General features: G+C 42.0%; 2 protein-coding genes across 2 annotated transcripts; both read left to right on the forward strand.

The window, feature by feature from the left end:
• The first annotated feature begins 1,628 nt into the window (after positions 1–1,628).
• Positions 1,629–8,771, forward strand: LOC118116906 (delta-like protein 4). The gene is made up of 11 exons (XM_035168883.1): positions 1,629–2,066; positions 2,162–2,413; positions 2,941–2,998; positions 3,500–3,766; positions 4,507–4,567; positions 5,133–5,263; positions 5,406–5,575; positions 5,836–6,055; positions 6,167–6,908; positions 7,096–7,204; positions 7,308–8,771. The coding sequence occupies exons 1-11, from the start codon at positions 2,013–2,015 to the stop codon at positions 7,311–7,313; spliced, it is 2,070 nt and encodes a 689-aa protein (XP_035024774.1). The 5' UTR covers positions 1,629–2,012; the 3' UTR covers positions 7,314–8,771.
• A 1,409-nt stretch (positions 8,772–10,180) lies between these two features.
• Positions 10,181–12,408, forward strand: LOC118117028 (glutathione-specific gamma-glutamylcyclotransferase 1). Its single transcript, XM_035169059.2, has 4 exons — positions 10,181–10,309; positions 10,434–10,610; positions 10,766–10,801; positions 11,632–12,408. The coding sequence occupies exons 2-4, from the start codon at positions 10,440–10,442 to the stop codon at positions 12,049–12,051; spliced, it is 627 nt and encodes a 208-aa protein (XP_035024950.1). The 5' UTR covers positions 10,181–10,309; positions 10,434–10,439; the 3' UTR covers positions 12,052–12,408.
• The last annotated feature ends 7,686 nt before the right edge of the window (positions 12,409–20,094 follow it).

Consider the following 20,094-nt stretch of genomic DNA (forward strand, 5'->3'; position numbering starts at 1 on the left):
TGTGAGATTTCAATGGTGGGAACTCCGAATGCTTGAATACAGCAGAGCCGTGAGATGTCTGGGCCTCTTACTCACACTGCTCCAGACTCAATGGTCTATTGTCTCTGCCCTAATGTGGAACCTCAAACCTATAAGTCAAAGGTGGGGGGTTAGAAATGAAGTCATCTCTGCAGGAGAGCACTTCAGCCAGACACCTTCGCGGCCAGGGAACGGCTCCTGAATCCTGTTCCCTCACTGTAAATCCTCCCAGACATGTTGGCCTGCTGCAGCGGCGATAAAGGTAACAATGCTGTGCCCAGCATATGGCTTTTGAATTTATTTGCACAGCAGCCTTTATATACTGCTTTGAGTTCATTTTTCTCTTCCCTCTTGGAACAATTATACGTGCACTTGAAAGGAGGAGAAAGTTTTCTCAACTGGCCGGAGTGGAAGTTAGTTCAACAAACACTGTTACGCTACATGTGGGAAACAATCTGCTCTTTAATTTATACAAATGCGCTTTCAATTGAGGGTATTATGAGTTGTGATTTTAAATGAAGTGCCTGAACAGCTGGGTGCTTGCACTTGTTATGGTATTTCACTCAAGAATAATAAACAGTAATGTAAAGTGAAATAATGGTCCCTTTTCCTCCCTGTGTGCAACGTGAATGAATGTTCATCTCTACATGTGTGTGTATGTTTCTGTGTGTCAAAACTCACAAGCATTATTAATGATAAAAATCCAATAAGTGTTTGTGAATATGAAGGAAATATGTAAAAAGTATCTCTAGATACACAATAACTTAAATATTGATTTCAAATCTTTACACTAAAAGACTTGAATGATCTGTTTTAGTCTTTAGGAAAATGCGGGCTCCTCAGCTGATTTATGGGTGACACCATGTGTTTGCAACAATGTGACTCCATTATCATACAGCTGTGGAGTTATCTCTCCATCCTTTCTTTATCTAAAATAAACACAAGAAACAAGAGAGAAGGATGTAAAACCAGAAGCGTGAAAGGCACACGGTGCGTCCTGGCGCGTAAAGACGCGCCGAGAAACCGTGATCCCTGATTTTCTTATTGTCCTAATTGTTTTCATATTGTTTGGATGTTTAATGTCTCTGGTAGCCAACAGCGAATTTACCAGAACGGGCCGCCTGTATATGTCAATCTATAATATTACAATAAATTACTGTGGAGTTATAAATTAGTCAAGGAGTCATGTCTCCATTTTGTCTTTATCAAAAATGAACACAAGAAAACAAGAGAGAAGGTTGTAAAACCAGAAGCGTAAAAGGCGCACGATGCGTCCAGGCGCGTAAAGACGCACCAACAGTGATGCCTGATTTTCCTACTGCTGTATAATTATTCCCTTGTTGTTTTAATCGATAATATTACAATGAATGAATATTGTTTTGCAGTATACTTTAGTTTTGTTCTTAGCGATTAACAATCTGCTGTAGCGCAGCAAATTTCGTTTTTTCTTCTGGACCAGGTGAATTAAAAACACTTTCTCCTCCAAACGTTATAAAGACTGTTTATGCTGCTTCAAGCACAAGGAAGGTGGAGAGGAGGGTGGGCGGTGTTTGCTGACCGACAGTGTCCGTATAATGACACTACACCGCGGTATATAAACTGGGAGGGACGTCAGACACCCTTCACTGCAGTCGCTATGCGCTGATGCTCCGCCACGCTCTCGCATCACCGTCGGCAGCACGAGCCTCGCATCGGCACATCAGCAAACTCGGAGCACGTCTGACCGCCACGATGGATGGGCAACGTAAAGACCGCAGAATGACTCACTTGTGGATATTGACGTTACTGATACTTGTCTAACCTCTGAGCACTGGATAACTCAACTTTTTTTCTGGATACGGATCGTGGAGCTGGCTCTTGTCCCGCAGGCGTTTGGAGGATTATATTTATTTTGCCATCACTCCGTTTTGTGCCGTCACACTTGGAATAGGAGCGTTTTGTTTTTGTGGGAGGACTCACTGATTTTTTAGGATACGCACATCAAACTCTAAAGAATGGCCGTTTGGTTCACCTCTATCCTCACAATAGTTTTATCATTATTTACTCAGGTATTATTTTATCTTTATAACTTAATATGAATTATTTCGGAATATAAAAATGCTGCATTGCTTTAGTTTTGCTCACAATTCATATCTTTGTATAGGTTCAGGGATCAGGTGTGTTCGAGCTGGATCTCCATCACTTTCAGAATACTAAAGGTTTGCTGGCAAACGGACTCAGCTGCAGCATGAGCGGCTGCAGGACTTATTTCAGGGTTTGCTTGAAGAACTTTCAGAAGCCGGTGTCTCCCGGACGCTGCATATTCGGCCAAGCGGCCACACCTGTCCTGGGCACCGACTCCTTCAGCATCCGGCCGGACGCCAGGCTGCGTCTACCGCTCAACTTCACCTGGCCGGTAAGAGAGCACCAGCCCCGGCGCAAGGACGCATGGCTTCGCACGCACACACACAAACATATGTCGATTAAGCATAGTATAATATAAATGATAATGATAATATAAAATTAATGATTAAGCAATAAACTGAACGATATGCGAGATAAATAACCAGGCGTCCTCACAAGGTCCAAAGGTTCCACTGAAAACATGTTATTCGATGAAAAAAAAAACTAACTGGATAGCCTATTTTATCAAATTAACATAAAACAACATGCACCACAATTAATTAAATACAACATCTATGTTTTACATTTCATAGAAATACATATTTATCAAAGCCAAATGTTGTACAGCAGACGGAACGTGGTTTATTGTGCTCCAGTGTTGGGCGTAAAAGTCAGATGGCAGATTTTATTCTCATATATTCAAGTATTCAGATATCAACTAACTTATTAATAACTTATTAACTATTAGTACAACTTCTCTATATATGTAAATATATATTCATTTAGGGTGATATTTATTTCTTGACTTTTTCCCCGCAGGGTGCTTTCTCCCTAGTTATTGAAGCCTGGTATTCTCCTGCAGCGGACCCACCTGGAGGTGAGGACTCGTTGCACAACTCTTAGTCCACCAGTAGAGGGAGATATGCAGTATAAAGCCTATACATTGCCTATCACACATTTTAATCTGTAGCCCTCAATCAACGCATTTAAGTGCTGGCAAGTGCATCTGGCGTGTTCAGCGTCATGGATCCGTGTTTGTTAGGATGCCTTATGAGTCACACGACAATTCCTCCCAGTCACATCTGTCCAACACAATCACACTTCCCCTGTTTTATTTTTGGCCTGCATGGGAAAGTGTGCAGGCCCGAGTGAGAATGTGAAGCCCTGCCAAAAAATCCCATTGATAGCCCTTTCCTGGATTTTACACCTTTTTTTGTTTGGATGCTTCAGTGGGGGGGAAATAATGGTCACAAGTGAAGAGAAGAGGACATTTCATGAGTTCCCACGCTATTAGATTAATGAACTACGTCACTGATTTGAATTTATAACAACATCTTCTTCCTGTAATCATAACCTTTCAAATGTTTTTCTTCCGCAGACGCCACCAGCCCTGATTTCTTGATTGGCTCTTATGCCATCCAAAGACAATTGGGAATAGGGCATGAGTGGTCCCAGGATGGGACCACTCACGGGACGCAGACGGAGCTAAGGTACTCATACCGGTTCATCTGCAATGAACATTACTACGGGGACACTTGTTCCAAAATATGCACACCGAGAGACGACCATTTTGGCCACTACACCTGCAACCCTGATGGGCAAATAGCCTGTCTGCCGGGATGGAAGGGAGAATACTGCCAAGAACGTAAGCAAGAGTAAAGACACCATATGGACACTTTTTCTTTTCTTTGTTTGTGATAAAGAAGGTCAAGAGTCAGCTTTTAGGCAAAGGGTCCACACTGCTGCTTAATGAAGTAAATTAGGCCTGAAATGAAACTGAAACACAATGAGAACAAAGTTTTTTGTGCCTTTGATTCACATCAAAGCGACATATTTTGTAAATAAATTCTAAGCATCACATGTTAAGCTTCCTTTACAGTTTTATTGTCGTGACCTCAGGTGTTTGGTTTCCGGTAGAGGAGGCGTTCAGTTGAAACACGCACGCGGAAGTGCACAGCTTTTGGCGCACTTTCTCTGCGGGCGCGCGCAGTTTTAATCCGGGGCGGTGGTCGCGCAGCAGCACGCGCCGAGGTTAATCGCGGCATTATCGGCCGCCACGCGCCACTAAATTGCGGCCCTCCATTGTTGAGGCGGTGCAGGGTGGCAGCTGCACGCGGGGCTCGGACAGCCCACCGATAACAATGGGGCAGCTGTCCTGCTTTTTTTTATTTATCTGAAAACAAGCATCTGCTCCACAACCGAGCTGCCGTTTTAACACTAGATATGAACCCATGCAAAATCACTGGCACATAAACACAAATTATATTTGTCCACTGATAAGGTCAGGTAACAGCAGGGTTTATTTTACTAGGTGATAAAATCCTTATCAACTGCTTGTTGTAAATGCAAATCTCCAGGTTTAAATATCCATGTTGTTTTTTCCAGCAATCTGTCTTGATGGCTGCAATGAGAGGAATGGAAACTGTACATTGCCCGGAGAGTGCAAGTGAGTATTCTACTTTTTTAATTAAGATTATTAAATATTCTGTCATGGAGGGATCCTCAATCATAACACACAATGATCAACATTTAAAATTACTAGGTCTTGAGAATATACCAAGAACAGATAAACAAATATATAATATATTACTATTATTAATATTAGTTTATTGTTATTGGGGTTTACCGGTTTATCTGGGTGTATGTTTGCCGACATAAAAACTTTTGTTTTACAGAATAAACAATGCATAAAAGATACATATTTATTTTTATAATTTATGTAAACTGTAAAACTAATCATGTAACTTTAAGTTCCATATGTTTAGTTTTTATTTCTTTCTTTTTATTTACAGTTATCAAAATAAAGCTTATAGTTAAACAAGCCTCACTTTTACTTTTACTCTAATGAGTATTGCATATCATATCCTTATTTTGTATTACGTATTTATCGGTATTAACCAGTAAGAACCTATGTAATCATGGATAAAATATACAACATGACCATGGGTGTGAGTCTGTGTGTATGTGTGTGTGAGCCAGAAGTCATGTTGAACTGTTTAATGTGTGAACAGGTGCAGAGAGGGCTGGCAGGGACTCTTTTGTGATGTGTGTAAACTCCATCCGTCCTGTAAACATGGTACCTGTAAAGAGCCGTGGCAGTGCACCTGCAAAGAAGGCTGGGGAGGCATCTTTTGTGACCAAGGTGTGTTACTATACTTTCTCTGAGCTGCAAAAATGAAAGAAAGCTAACTAAGGAAACGGCATGAAATGTTTTTACTCTAAATAAAAGCCTCAATATAGCACCTCTGGTTCCTTCAGTGATGTTTCCACCCATTTGTTTTCAGATCTGAACTACTGCACCCATCACAAACCCTGTGCCAACGGGGCCACATGCATGAACACGGGCCACGGCAGCTACACCTGCACCTGCTTGCCAGGCTTTAACGGGGTCGACTGTGATTTAGAGGTCAGGGAGTGTCACAGCCAGCCCTGTCACAACGGAGGCCGCTGCCTGGTGAGTGCGGAAGTCTCTCTCTCTCCTTTCCCACAACACAGGCTTTCCTGTTTTTGTTTTCGCCTCAGTATATCTGCTTGTCCAGGAGGATGCTATCGATTGTCAAGTCACTGGTTGACCCAGTTCACAGAGCGTGTTCTGAAAATAGAATACAGACTGAGGATAATGGGGTTTGTTGGGGCCAGTCTGGAACAGGATACGATTAATAAAACATCTGAAAGGGAGCATTTTGATAAACTTTATATCCTTTCTCCCTGCAGGACTCTAACGACGGCTATAGGTGTGAATGCCTGCCGGGGTTTGAAGGGACTCGCTGTGAGAACAAGATGCTGACCTGTGCAGACACACCCTGCTTCCACAGTGGCAGGTGCAAAGAGAGGGATCATGGGAACAGCTACATATGTGAGTGTCCAGCAGGATACACTGGACTCAACTGTGAGATGAGGGTGGATAAATGTACCTCACTGCAATGCGCCAACGGTAATACATCATTCCCTCTGCATGAAAAAAAAACTTCTCTCTATGAATATTTGTGTTAGAAATAATATATATACGAGAGAGGCGTCTACAATAATGTTTTGTTTTCAATAGGTGGACATTGTGTGGCCCACGGTAACCTGCGAATGTGCAGCTGTCGCTCAGGCTTCACAGGAATCCGCTGTGAGATCAACATCAACGACTGCGCCCCAAACCCCTGTGCAAACGGCTCCACCTGCATCGACAGCATTAATGACTACACCTGCGCCTGCCCCCTGGGGTACACGGGCCGCCACTGCGACAAGCCCACAGACCGCTGTGCCTCTTGGCCCTGCTTGAATGGAGGGACCTGCACCGCGGGAGCCACAGGCCAGCCGGCCTGCCTCTGCCCTGCCCATCACAGCGGACCCCAGTGCCAGTCCAGCGATGTGCCTTTAGCCAACACCCCCAGCCCAAACATAGGCTGGGAGTCCAATGACAAGCTGAGCCTGGCAGCCATCAGCTTGGGAGCAGGCCTGGTGGCTTTACTGGTGCTTTTCTGCATGGTCGTGGTGCTAATACGTCACATCAGGAAGCAGAGAAACAAGGAGCGGGACTCAGAGACTATGAACAACCTCTCCAAGGTGGACTTTCAGAAAGACAACCTCATCTCTTCTCTAGACCTCAAGAATACTAATAAAAAGATAGATCTGGAGGTGGACTGTCCCAGGGAAAAGTCGAATCACAAACACATCAACCACTACCACCTGGACTATAAAACCTCTATGGGGTACAAGGACGAAATGTCCCTTTTGGACAAAGATGAAAACTGTGAAAAGACGAGAGAAGACAAAAAGCATCTGAGTAGAATGTACAGGTGAGTGGACACACATTTTCATTGCAGTTCCTTTTCATTTCCGTTGTGTTTTCTGGAGTATGTATTTGTCATTGAGTAGTAACGAAGTAACGGACACAAAGATCTGAAAATGTTGATCAAAAGAAAAATCAAGGTTCAGTGTAAGACACATACTCAGTAACTGTTATGATGTATCTTTACTTTACAGTGAAAGACCAGAGTGTAGAATATCGACAATATGTTCTTCCAGAGATTCGATGTACCAGTCCGTCTTTGTAATAGCAGAGGAGAAAAACGAATGCATCATTGCAACTGAGGTAAGTTTTGTCACAATTCATTTCATTCAGCTTGTGACCTGCATTGTTTCTGCTTGAGTGATTTTCACCTTTCATCTCATTTGTCTATCGTCTCCTCTCTCAGGTATAATACATGGAAGGCATTATGTATCATCCACGTTTGGATTTCCTTTGGACTGTTTACACGTGTGGAGAGACTGGGATTTATTTAAATGAAAGTTGCTGCTCTTGAAAAAACTTGATAACTGGATGGAGCCGGTGTGCTCGTCGAATGCAATAGTACTAAAAGCCTCTAAACTTTGTGAGAATGTAAAGACTGAAAAAAAATACGACTGCAGGAAATAATGAGCAAATCTGACTTGTGGATGCGCCTTTGATGTTTTTCCACTCAAACCCTTGTCGGCTCCGTCCAAGTTCGTCCGAGGGCAACAAACCGAGACGCTCATGCCTGCGTGTTGATTGAGAAGAAAAGGACTATATCTTCACGTGCTCCTCCCCACCTTATTGCAGTAATCAACAATCAACAAATCAACTTACTGCCAACAAGCCTGTGGAGGTAGCCAGCCTTTTCCATGTTTTTGTGGCCTGCAACGCGCTATGCAAACAAACAGGGGGGGGGGAAATCAGCATTGTGCTAAATGAAAAAAGGGACAACTACTGAAAACGGTTCATTTTTGAAGAATAAGGTTATCAGTTTTCATTTTTTGTAAATCAAATCCTTTTTTTAAAATAAAGATTGTATGAAGCCAAGATCAGAAAGCCTTATATACATGTTTAAACAAAACATTGTGCCCCGCCTTATCTTGATTCCTTTGCACAGCAACGTGGAGATAAATGGAAGATCAAAAGATGCAATACGCTATAGCGCCATGCAGAGAAAGTCATGATAGGGCCTTGTTTTACCTTATGCAAGATCACCCTTAGATAAAGACAAAGAAATACATGAAGTGACTATCGTACCAAGGACGCCTTCAGAGGAAATTACTGAACTAATAATGTTATTTTGTAAGATTAGTATTCCATTAGTAATTTAAGATTATGAAGCACTGATCTCTCTCTATGTTTTATACGATTATTTTGTATATACTGTATATTTATATGTGGAGATTAGAAGTATGATTTGTACATCTGTTTTTAAGTGGATGTCCCCAAAAAGGTGAATTTATTTTTAAAGTGTCTGTTGGTGTTTTATTTTATTGTTATTATTTTTGTTTTGTTATATAAAAGAAGAAAACAATGAATACATATCTGGTACACTGCTTGTTTGTTGGTCTTCGGTGGTTGAGTGTACATGTGGTCAGATAGCGATCCTAATTTCAATGTTGGAATCATCTAGAAACCTTACATGTGTGTCAGCTGGTGTGGAAGTGGCTTCTACAGCGTCTACAGATGCAGTCGTATATACTGTATTCGGCCCGGTAGCAGTTCTAATGACTCCGTGCCTACTGTATGTCCTGTGTCAGTGTGATGTGAAATCAAATGTGCTAACAATCATTCAGTGGACAGTGTTGTAATTGGCCTGGAAATGTAAGGAAATACACAAACAAAAAAAAAAGATATATATTTAAAAACAATCTGTATGTGAAAATGAAGAGTCTGTGTGATCTTTCTACTTCAAACTGCTTCTCTGAACATCTCTGAGTAACCGTTAGCTCTTACGTACACCAGAAATGAGATATGATGTCTGGTGATAAGTGATCGGCCAGTGGCTGTAAGCTGAGAGGGGGGGAGGGAATGGAGGGGGGGTGAGGCGTCAAGAATTTTAACCAGTAAGAAAATCTGTATATGCCCTTAAGTGTAAGCAGCAGCAAACAGGGGCCCACATAGGCCCAGCTGCTGCCAAGCCTCCATGAATGAGAGAGTCATAACAAACCAGCCAATCCCTGTCACTTTGAACACGGTGTTCTTTATTCACCTGACCCCTTCCAACTAATGTCCCAGCAGGAACGGAGCTATGTCTCCACCCACCACATGGGGGCAGTGAGCTTTGTGTGAAAGTACTCCACTGTAAAATCTTAGCTCATCAAATATCATGCACAGTGAGTGTTCGGCCTTCGCGGTCACACCGGTGCACTGGACACGTCGATGCAGAACACAGACACCTAATGAGCTTACGGGAGAACAGATATAACAGTCCCAGCTATTAATAGGTAATGTGATTATACCTGCTGGACTATCACTGACTGTTTGACCCTGAGGGATAGAAAAAGGGAATAACATGGTAATGAATTGGAAAATTAATGCAGTAATTACTGTGCAATCTGCTGACTAAGGCACTTTATATTCATTTGTTTGGATCTACAGTGGGTTGCTTTCACTGCATGAAATAAGATAAGACAGAACTTTACCTGATTTCAAGATTATTGATTTTGCTCCAAAGTTTGAGTAACACAGGACAAAAAGAATAAAAAGTAAAAACAGAGTGAAACATAAAAATATTTTGTGTAATGCTGAGTAAGAGAAAACCGGTGCCTGAATAAATAACAATACAGGCAAGTTTTTAAAAAATAAGAATAAAGTAAAAACTAGACTAAAATAGGAATAGAAAAAGTACTACACGAGATAGGAAGTAAGTATTGCACATGAAAATGAATGTAATGTTACACATGATATAAGATAATCCTTTAAATATCCCACAACCAGGAAATTTACTATTATACTATACATAATTGTAGAAGTGATATTGTACATGAAATAAAACAGTAATATTGCACATATAGCGCACTTCTTTATAACTTTTGTGAAACTTGTATGCACTAGAAGAAAGAAAGAAAGGAAGGAAGAAAGGAAAGAAGACAGGAAGGAAGAAAGAAAGAAAGAAATGTAATAGAAATAGAGCTGGTAAAAAAACAGTTCAACATGAAATCTCTCCTCTAGAAAAATTCCCAGATCCACATGCTAATAATACCTGCCACTACTAAACCGACACTGATTGGTTCATCCGTTATCTGAGCCCGCCTTTTGCGCAGTTTCATTGGTCGAGACCGCCTGGCTCTGACGTCGTCTGAACAACAAATACACGTGTTTTTTTACCAGAAGATACAGAAGACAAACTCCTCTCATGCCGGCAGCTTTTGGACAGGATCTGTGTCCGGTAACCGACTCTACTCTAGGGTTTGTTAAAAGGTGATTACAGACTGTGTGATGTGCTGGAATGTGTAGGGCAGTAGAAAGACGAGTGGAAACACCAGAGAGCTGCTGTCTGTCTCCACAAGGAGCCACATATACCTTTTTTTTTTTTTAAACACAGCCCATAATGAAGCCTCAGGACATCATGAAGGAAAAGAGCAGCCTGTGGATATTTGGATACGGATCCTTAGTGTGGAAACCTGGGTTTGCTTATAAAAGGAGCAGCATCGGTCACATTAAAGGATACAAGAGACGATTCTGGCATGGAGATGATTTCTACAGAGGGGACAAGGAAAAGGTGAGATACATACTACATTTACCATTTAATAATATTTCCTGATGACTTTAATGTGATTTTTCCTTATTATTGTTCTACTTATTGTGTGTTGTTATGAAGTAAATCACTTGTTGGTGTTGTTTGATTTTCACTGTGTGTGTCCTTGTCGTCCGCAGCCAGGCAGAGTTGTCACACTGGTGGAGGATGAGGAGGTAAGCATGAAGCTTTCAGTCTATTTTAATACCATGCACACGACAGCAGGGAGTAGAAGTGAATTCTATCCCTATATATCCCGTCTATAGCCTACTACATACTATTCTATTTATATTACCTTCTATACCATTACTCTTCTCTGAAAAACACCAGAGAAAGGGGATATTTCTTTAACCCCAGTCACCGGAGCTGATGAAGTTGGTGTTTTGAAAACTTCCTCTGTTCAAGAGTGTCTATTTACTATAATAGCAAAGAATTCCTTCTTGAAAGCCAGTTTTTACTTTGGTGTGCCACATTACGATTTTAGATAAATAGATTCGATAGATCAGATAGATTAGACAGATCCACTTTATTGTCCACATCAGTGGAAATTTGGTTTCTCTCCGCACAGAAGTAAAAAGTACATGAAGAAACATACAAAATATATGATGTACAATAGAGCAACATAAAAAGTGCAATGGACAGGTGGCAGATCATTTTCAGTGGCCTCGTCTGGTCACCACGATTTACAAAAAGTTTTGGACTTGTCTGAAAATGAAGAGGGAATCGGTACCATTGAAATGATCACTTAGGTCATGAAACATTTTAGTCAAACCATAGCTATAAAAATGAATAATCAGTTTCGTTGAGTCTCAGTGATTCATCCATGATTCTTTCATTTGTTATTTTTTCCACCGATGGTTTTCTTTGCTAAATATTTGCCTGAGGTGTTGGCAGAATACTCAGATGAGCTCTCCTACATTTCACTCTACAGTCCTCCGCCATTATCATTTAATCATTCTGTGCTCTCTAGTGAATCTCCCTCTCTCTCTGTCTGTTCTCTCAGCAGGCTTGCACATGGGGCGTGGCCTACGAAGTCACTGACTCCCAGATTGAAGAATCCCTTCAGTACCTGAAAATGAGAGAGGTGGTGTTGGGCGGCTATATAACACAGATGGTGGAGTTCATCCCCAAGGACAAAGGCCAAGCTCCACTGCTGGCCCTCGTCTACATCGCCACCTCTAACAACCCCATCTACCTGGGGCCGGCCTCGGACAAGGAGATCGCTGCCCAGATCACCATCTGCAGGGGCAACACGGGCCACAACATCGAGTACCTGGTCCGGCTGGTGGAGTTCATGAGGCTGTCCTGCCCCGAGGTGGAGGATGAGCACCTCTTCTCCATCGAGGCAGCGGTTCTGAACATTTTCAGTGACTGTGGGGGGATCAAGCCCCCAGACCAGAAACCAATGCTGTTGGGAGCCACATAGAAAAACTCCACAAGGCACTCCACAGTGTGAGAAATGGTTTTCTACTGGGTTAAAGGGAAATTAGGTCCCACAAAACATGTTGAAGGGTGTTCGGTGCTTGAAAAGGGAAACACCTGATTTGACATTTATATTCTCACTTTCACATTTTTCTGCAGATAATTAAAAAATGTAGGTTACATAGGTTACATACACTACTACATACTATACACAGTCTCCATAAGCATGTGATGCTTTTAAAAGTCAGAGATTACATTCTATGATTTACACCTTTGTTGTAAAAGGGCCTCAAATGCTATTTTGTGCATAATGTATGTGTATTTAAAATAAATGTTTTAATAAAAACGACAAGGAAATCTGCATGAGGAAGACGTGGTAATGATTTTCCTCGGCTCGCACGTGAGCCTGAAGGAGTCTCTTGTACATCAATGTTTGCAGCTTGAACGCTCGATCGCATACAGACACACACTCCTCCCTCATCACATGTGAGGGATGTGCAGCTGGTTAATGGAAAACGCTCACTTTTCCTCATAGATCTGTAAACTGAACAGGCTGAGCAGCTTTTAGATGTCTTTTTGTGCACTTTCACTTTTCTAACACATATTTATTCTGGAGTAGCTGTTATTGAGTTCATGTCAGAAACATTGCTATAAAACATGTTCTTTCACGATGCCAACTTCTGCCATACAAAGCATTTTAAAATTCCTATTGAGCTACCAGGCATTCCTCAAACCGATAAATTTTAACTTTCAAATATAGAGTGGACAGATATATTCCCAAAGACAGCAGCTATGTCATGTTCATGTAAATGATCTGCATATAAAGGGATTCACAAACATGTAGGATGTTTAATTTGATGCCATTTACATTTACAATAAATCCTGCACAGTGCTGCTGCTGCTGCAGCTGCTACTGGGAGAAATCCTTGCTTTCGTGTGCTGACTGTCAACTGTAGAGGAAACCAGAGGCCGTGGAGGACGGCCAGCTCTATAGAGTCTATAGGGGCTTAGCTGGGAGGTGGGGGTGCAAATAGCATTTCTTGTCTGAACTCCGATCACTTGGCAATAACATGCGCACATGCGTTTCCTCAGTGGATAAACAAGCCCACTTTTTTTCTGTACAGCTCTGTGCTCTATTTTCCTAGAAATCAGCTGAAAACTGGGTCAAAGGTATGTAGGAGCTGTTTGAGCAGCAGAGAGCGGTGGGGGAACAAACAGTTCACATGTGCAGAGCATGTAATGTGGAGGGGCACACACAGAACTGTAACCTGTCATAATATGACTTCACAGAACAGTGTCCAGAGGTTCTTTACTCACAGACAGAAGACACACTGCCAGCAGTGAGTCAACAACAAGGTTGTTTGTCTGTGGCCTCTTGCAACACAACAAGGTAACATGTGGTAAAGTTGCATCAGAAATACTCAGGTATTTTGATGACTCAGAACTCGATGTGCTTTCTGCTTCCCGGTCCACAAACTATCATCTGTTCTCTCCTTTCATTTTGAACTGCTCACCTTGAATTCACAATAGAGTACCATAGCACTCAGAAGAGAACATATCAACAGTTCCCCCTTAATTCAATCAAGCTGCACCAAATTTCCTATTCACAAAAGGAAAAAAAAACGTCCTATCTCGCAATCTCAAAGACAGTGAAAAACTATTTCTGGATCCACCCTCTGATCTGGATTTGCACCAAAGTTGAATGGCTTCTTTCCTGATCCAATCCACATCCTTCCTTCCTTCACGTTTCGTTGAAATCTGTCCAGTAGCTTTTGTGTAATCCTGCTTACATAGAAACCAACAACAAACTAACAAACAGAGGTGAAGACTTCTCCTGATGGCTATTTTTGATGTATGACAGAGAAAGTGCTGCACATAGACCCCGTACACACTTGGTGTTAACGTGTGTTTTTTGTGATCTGATCACAAGTGGACAGCTCTGAGATCGAACAGGGAACCGATCATGCCAGACCACATTCGGAGGTGGTCTGGGCCACATGTGTCCACATTCTTTTAAATGTCCTGGCCACGATGAAGAACCTCCTCCTCATCTGACGTCGTTTGTAGGCTGAAATATGTGAACATACCGTCATTCAAACTGTAGCAACAGGCAACAGCAACAGAAGCGATTTGCTCTGCCCTGAGTGCGTCGTCTGAGTGTTATTCTGATTTCTTCTTCTTCTCCTTGCTCCTTCCCACCATGCATTGCATCTTTGTGAGCGGAAAAGATTAACTTGTTTATTTGCATATAGTTCGGGGGAAGTGAGATCCTATATAAATACGAAGCATTTATATTTTTAAGTAGTTTAATTGATCTTCTGTTCATTTAATCAGCTTTTATTCTTCCCCCTTTCTTCACAGTCACATACCAACAACACCAAAGCTCATATTATCGGTATAAGTCAACGTGATAGAAAGACCCACATTCAGGGCCTTGATAAACGTTGTCAAACAAAGTCAAAAATCCCATGGTGTGGAGGAAGCCCCATCTGCTGCTCTATAAAGCCTCTTCTCATGTGTTAATGGATTTCTATTAGCATTTATCTCTTCATCTATTTTGAGTGAACTCTTTATGATTTACATCTCACTCTGGCACCTCTCATTAGGGCTCTAACAATAAAGCCAAGTCAATCAATACATGCCCCTTACCTCACTGTTGGGATCCTTGGGGGATGCAGAGAGGGTATGAGACCCCTGGGTTTACCAAGAAAGAAGCATGTGTCTGATTTTGTCTATTTTTTGTGCATGTTCAGCAAATATGCTATAAAACCCCCCCAAAATCATATGTAGAACCATGTGAAATCTAATATAAAATCTCATTATGTTTGCTAACAACACATATACACGGATATACTGTGATCCCTGTGCACTTTGAACCCCTAATCAATATCATTACCGCTCCTGAGGCCCCTTGCACTCCAGGAAAAGATGTCAGTCATTATCTTCTCAACAGAGACACAGATTATGAGGAACAGACACTACATGCCGCAAAGTGGGGGCGGAGGTCATGTCCTCAGGATGTGTGATTGGCCTATCAACACCCAGAGCAGTGGCCACACACTCCAAAAACAATATTGCTGCTAATGCATTTCGGAGCCCCCACGCACCTGCATGCTAATGCGCACCCGGCCCGAACCCTGACCCTTGACCTTGGCTCGGCCAGTGCGGGGCTGAGGGTCACCCTGGAAGTGTGTTAAAGAGAAAGTGATTGGGCCGCTGATGGAGGCCGTCCGCTTTAAAGCCCTAAAGCCCCCTCAGAGTGAGAGATCAGCTCCGTCCGCAGAGGGTCACCTCACCCCTCTCTGTGGACATGAGTGCTGTGCGGTCATGGAGGCCACTTACGCTGCCCATTAATGAGGCACAAACAATGGCTAAAGATTTGGCAGTAAAGCACATGCCTTCTTTCAACCCTCGATCAATCCACGAAGCAGAAACTGAAAGTAAAGCTCCAGATGTTTTATATTTTATTAAAAGAGCAGGTTTCAGAAGAGTCCGATCAAAAGACTGAATCTGGTTTCTTGCTGAGACATGAGGTGCTCGTCTTGTTTCAGTGATGCAGAAGGGAAACCACACAGCTCTGACCCATCTTTAATCAATTCATCATCACCAGTGGCTGATGTGAAAACTGTTTCTTCTCGTCCAAACAGAAACATGACTCACGTCCACTGGATCTTTTAATCCAATCTTTACGGAGCTGAAACCAGGCCTGACAAAATTACAGCTCCAGCCAGAGAGCTGCCTCCTGCTTCATTTACATCTTCTATCCCTGAGGAATGACACTTTGGCTGCTCTTAATTTCATTTCCCTAATCTCATTTACACTCAAACCCACCGCAGCTGCCCCGGCCTGGTGGAGGGGTGTCAGGCTCTGGTGAGATCATCTGTGGCTGAACTTTTTTCACCTGTTTCAACTTGAACCGCTACAAGCTCGAGCATCATTTACTGTAAATCCTGAAGGTGCAGTAGTTATAAAGAAGTGGCATCAGAGAGACATTTGAAACTGTCATTAACAAGCCAGGTGCGGGTTCAGTTTAACTTCTCTGTGTGAACCACACGACAGAAGTAAGTAAGGATGTAAGTTGATTATCATCACAGGAGCCAAAAAGGTAGAAATAAAAACAAAAACAATCCCACCCCATGTTCGCTGGCAAAGTTCATTCTTCAGAGTCTACTGCAGCTCAGGGATTAATTTAATCCACTTCAGTCAGGACCTCTTTTGCCAAAATTAATTTGATTTCACGGCATCTATTGCACTTCTGTCCATCCTGGGGAGAGAGATCCCTCACATGTGCCTCTCTCTGAGGTTTCCAAGTTTTGTTTCCCCTGTTAAAAACTTTTTGGGGGTAGTTTGTCCTTACTCTTGTAGGTTAAGGGCAGAGGATGTCACACCTTTTTAAGCTCTATGAGACAAATAATGTGAATGTGGGCTTTACAAATAACTGCTCTGGGCCCTTCCTGCCCCTCCACGAGCCTTCATGGAAAGTGTGGCAGGGGGAGCAGCAGCTAAAAGACCCCGGCACAGAACAGATCAGGCACCAGTGTCAACACATGACAATGGTTAGGTCAGATTCAGTATGAAAAGGAGGTGCTGGGGTGGAGGTGGGTTGTGAAGTGACTTGCAGTGGAAGCAGGAAGAGTTGGCAGAGTTCTAACGCTGTGCTCAATTAAAACCTTTGCTGTGACTAAATTTAAATGAGATTGAAGAGCGTCCTTACCGGCCCAACTTTAAATGCATGGATGAAAATTACAATGACATTTACAAAGTAACAGCATTTTTTAATTGAGGGTATAATTTGCGATGCACAAATTAATGGTTATGTCGGACATAAATTATCAATACCTACTTGTAAGCATATACCTATTATTTTGAGTCTTGCAGCTAATAGGAATTCATGATATAAACAAAGTTTACCTGAAAAAACCTGTTTTGATACATGAAAAAAGGGGGAAAAAAAGAGCAAACACTGATGGTATATTGATAAATGTATTCTGTGTTGTTTGGACATGACCTGATTCTATGTTGTCGTCATGGAAATTACTAGTAGCCACATACCGTACAGTGTGACATACACTAATAAGACGGGAATTCCCGGTTGCATGCTATCTGCTTTGTTTGCTGAAGAGTCGTCACACTCTGGAGGATCCTCCTGTTGTGACAGATGCATCATGGGTGTCAGCCACAGGGTTTGAAATCTTCCCAGGTGGCTGTTGTGTTTTGGTTTCAAATTAAAAGTTGACACAATATGAACCAAACCTGTTATTAAAAGCATATTAGATTTGACAGTGGTGACGGTGGAATGAGTAACATGGTGTGCACAGGGCGAGCGCCTGTTTCGCGTTGGCTACAGGATTATCACATGTTGTTGAGCCAACTAAATGTGTTGTGGTGTTAACTTTGTGAACGCAGGACAGTCGGGGGAAGCAGGTGTCAGTGCCAGTGGCAACACCTGAGGATTTTAACCATTTTTCACCATCACTAAACACATTTAGGTCTATTTTGTTAATCTACCGCTTTCATTTAGCCAAAAACCCACAAAAAATGCTTGATGATTTTAGTCCATTTGGATTTTCTCCTGTGCCACAGGTATAAATCAGAGGTATACAGTCAAACACAGTATCTCAGCTGCACTGCTACACTGGGGGCAGGGTGTGTGTGTGGGTGGTGTTAAGGGTATCGGTGGCAGTGTGTAGTAATCACACTGTGCAGGGAGGAGCGGGTGCTTGTTATGGTTAAAAACAACACACTGAGTATGTGTAGCATACTGAACCGCACGATCACTAAGTACATCTTTAACATATGTTCTGCTCACTTAGTAAATGTCAATACTTTACTCTGTGGATGTCGACACATAAATAAAATAAAATCATTGCACAATACCCCCTCAGGCCCACACCAGAACTGGCGTGAGACATAGACAGCTGGTGAACGTATGAGAGTGAACGCTGGTGAGCAACCGGGACGTCATGAAACCAAACTGGAACAACAAGACGTGGGTGTTATTAAGGTGTTCTTCTTTCTCATGATTTGGGTTCACACTGACCGATATGCAGTACATTTAAAAATAATAATTCCAACGTCAGTTTTTTATTTTAAGTATCTTTGTTTTTCCCTGACCACATTAAAATTGTTGGAAAATATTGAAGTGGAAAACTTTTTTTGCTTGCAATTTAAAGGATGTGAAACAATACAGTCATTTATTTAAAAAAATGTACCATTATGGATGGATATATGTGAGCTAATAATCAACAAATGTATCTAGTATGTGTACTACATAAATGTACATAATATACGATCCATGTATATTAATGTACATTGTGTACATGTAGATCTCTGAGCTCCAGAGGTCCTCTGAAAATCTGTCGTATTTGATCATGTTTGAGTCTGGAGTGTCTCAAAAGAAAAGTATTGAAGCGTGGTTTTCTGCAGCAGACCAAAAAAAAACATCTGTTTCAAATCATATTTTTGAGCAAAATCAGGAAAAGTGTGAAGGGGATCAAAACAAGCATGTTTACTGGGCTACTAGATGGAACTCAGTGTTCCAGTGTTGAACCCATTAGAACATTGAGGTTAATGGTTCGGTGTGTAGGATTTAGTGGCATCTAGTGGTGAGGTTGCTTACTGTAAATAACTGAATACCTCCAACCTCCCCCTCCCCTTCTAAGTGTGTAGGAGAATCTTCATTGGTCTTCAGGTAACATAAAAAGTCAAAAGGTCCTCTCTAGACCCAGTGTTTGGTTTGTCTGTTATTGGCCACTGTAGAAACATGGCGTTGAGATGTGGAGGGCTATGTAGACACCGGTCTAAATATAAGGGGCTTATTCTAAGGTAACAAAAACACAACAGCTCTTTGTTTCAAGTGATTAAACACTGATTCAAAATATCATTACGAATATTATAGTCCATTTCTGATAATAGATCCAAGTAAATCCTGCACACTGGACCTTTAGGATGATTAATTTCACTCCCTGATTATTTTATTTTTTGTGATAATATGGACCTTTGGCCTCTGTCATCTGCTGGAATCTGAGTGGAGGTAATGCCGATGATGGATATGGCTCCAGCCCCCCCTGTTGGCAGATACGAGCTACATTTGAACAGCACACACAACTTAGACGTTAAAACTGGGCATACTTGAACAATCCAAAAGCTGCAGCTGACTAGCATTGTGCTTTATGATAATCCTCTTTGTGCTGTATCCCACCCGGCAGGGAATGCAAAATCATAACAAGACCTTCTGATCCGCGAGTCCTTTTCTTACTTGACACCATGGGAACTCCAGGCTCTCAGGTACTCTGATTGACTTTCTTAGCCTGAATCAAAAGACCCTGGAGGTTTCCTGCCATTTTTCTCTGGAGTGTTTTCTCTCAAGGAACAGGAAAGCCTGCTCTGTTTCCCACACACTCACAGAGGTTCAATATCAATGACGTTTTATTGCGGCCCACAATCGAGCAGCTGCACAGGCATTGTGACGGCGACACACTAACAAAGCTGCGGTTTTTAGAGGAGCCTTCTCATCACCACTGATGCAATTTACCAGAAACCTATTTTTTTTCTCCCTTTCTCTGGGACTTCTCTGTTTCAATCATGCTCCATAATCCATAAATCAACAATCTCATCAACATGACTGTGTAGGCGTTCCTCTAAAATGTTGGTCAACAAACAAACTCCACACAACATCTTTAACTTCCAGCATGAGTCAAATGTTGTGGAATGATGTTTTGTGCTTGTTTGGATAGTTTTTATCCCTTTGAAAAGATCAGGTTCTCATGTTAATCAGCCAATTGCGAGAGAGTTTCCTGTTTGAAGAGATTCTAATCGTGCTCTGCGAGTACATAAGCTGCTGTGTGGATTGATGTGGAGCCAATTGAAACTAAAATGAGAAGAAAACACAGATGCTTCAAAGGCCAAAGGGTGAGATGCCTGTTGATATTGTTATCAGCTCCCTGTAATGCAACGGATCAAACATTCAGATGTTGAGTGTCTGATGTCTCTGCGGGAATATTATTATGTCTTTAACAGCTTCTAAAGCTCTTGTTATTTCTTGTAT

The sequence above is a fragment of the Hippoglossus stenolepis genome, chromosome 10, assembly GCF_022539355.2.
Source record: "Hippoglossus stenolepis isolate QCI-W04-F060 chromosome 10, HSTE1.2, whole genome shotgun sequence".
Classification (NCBI taxonomy): Eukaryota; Metazoa; Chordata; class Actinopteri; order Pleuronectiformes; family Pleuronectidae; genus Hippoglossus; species Hippoglossus stenolepis.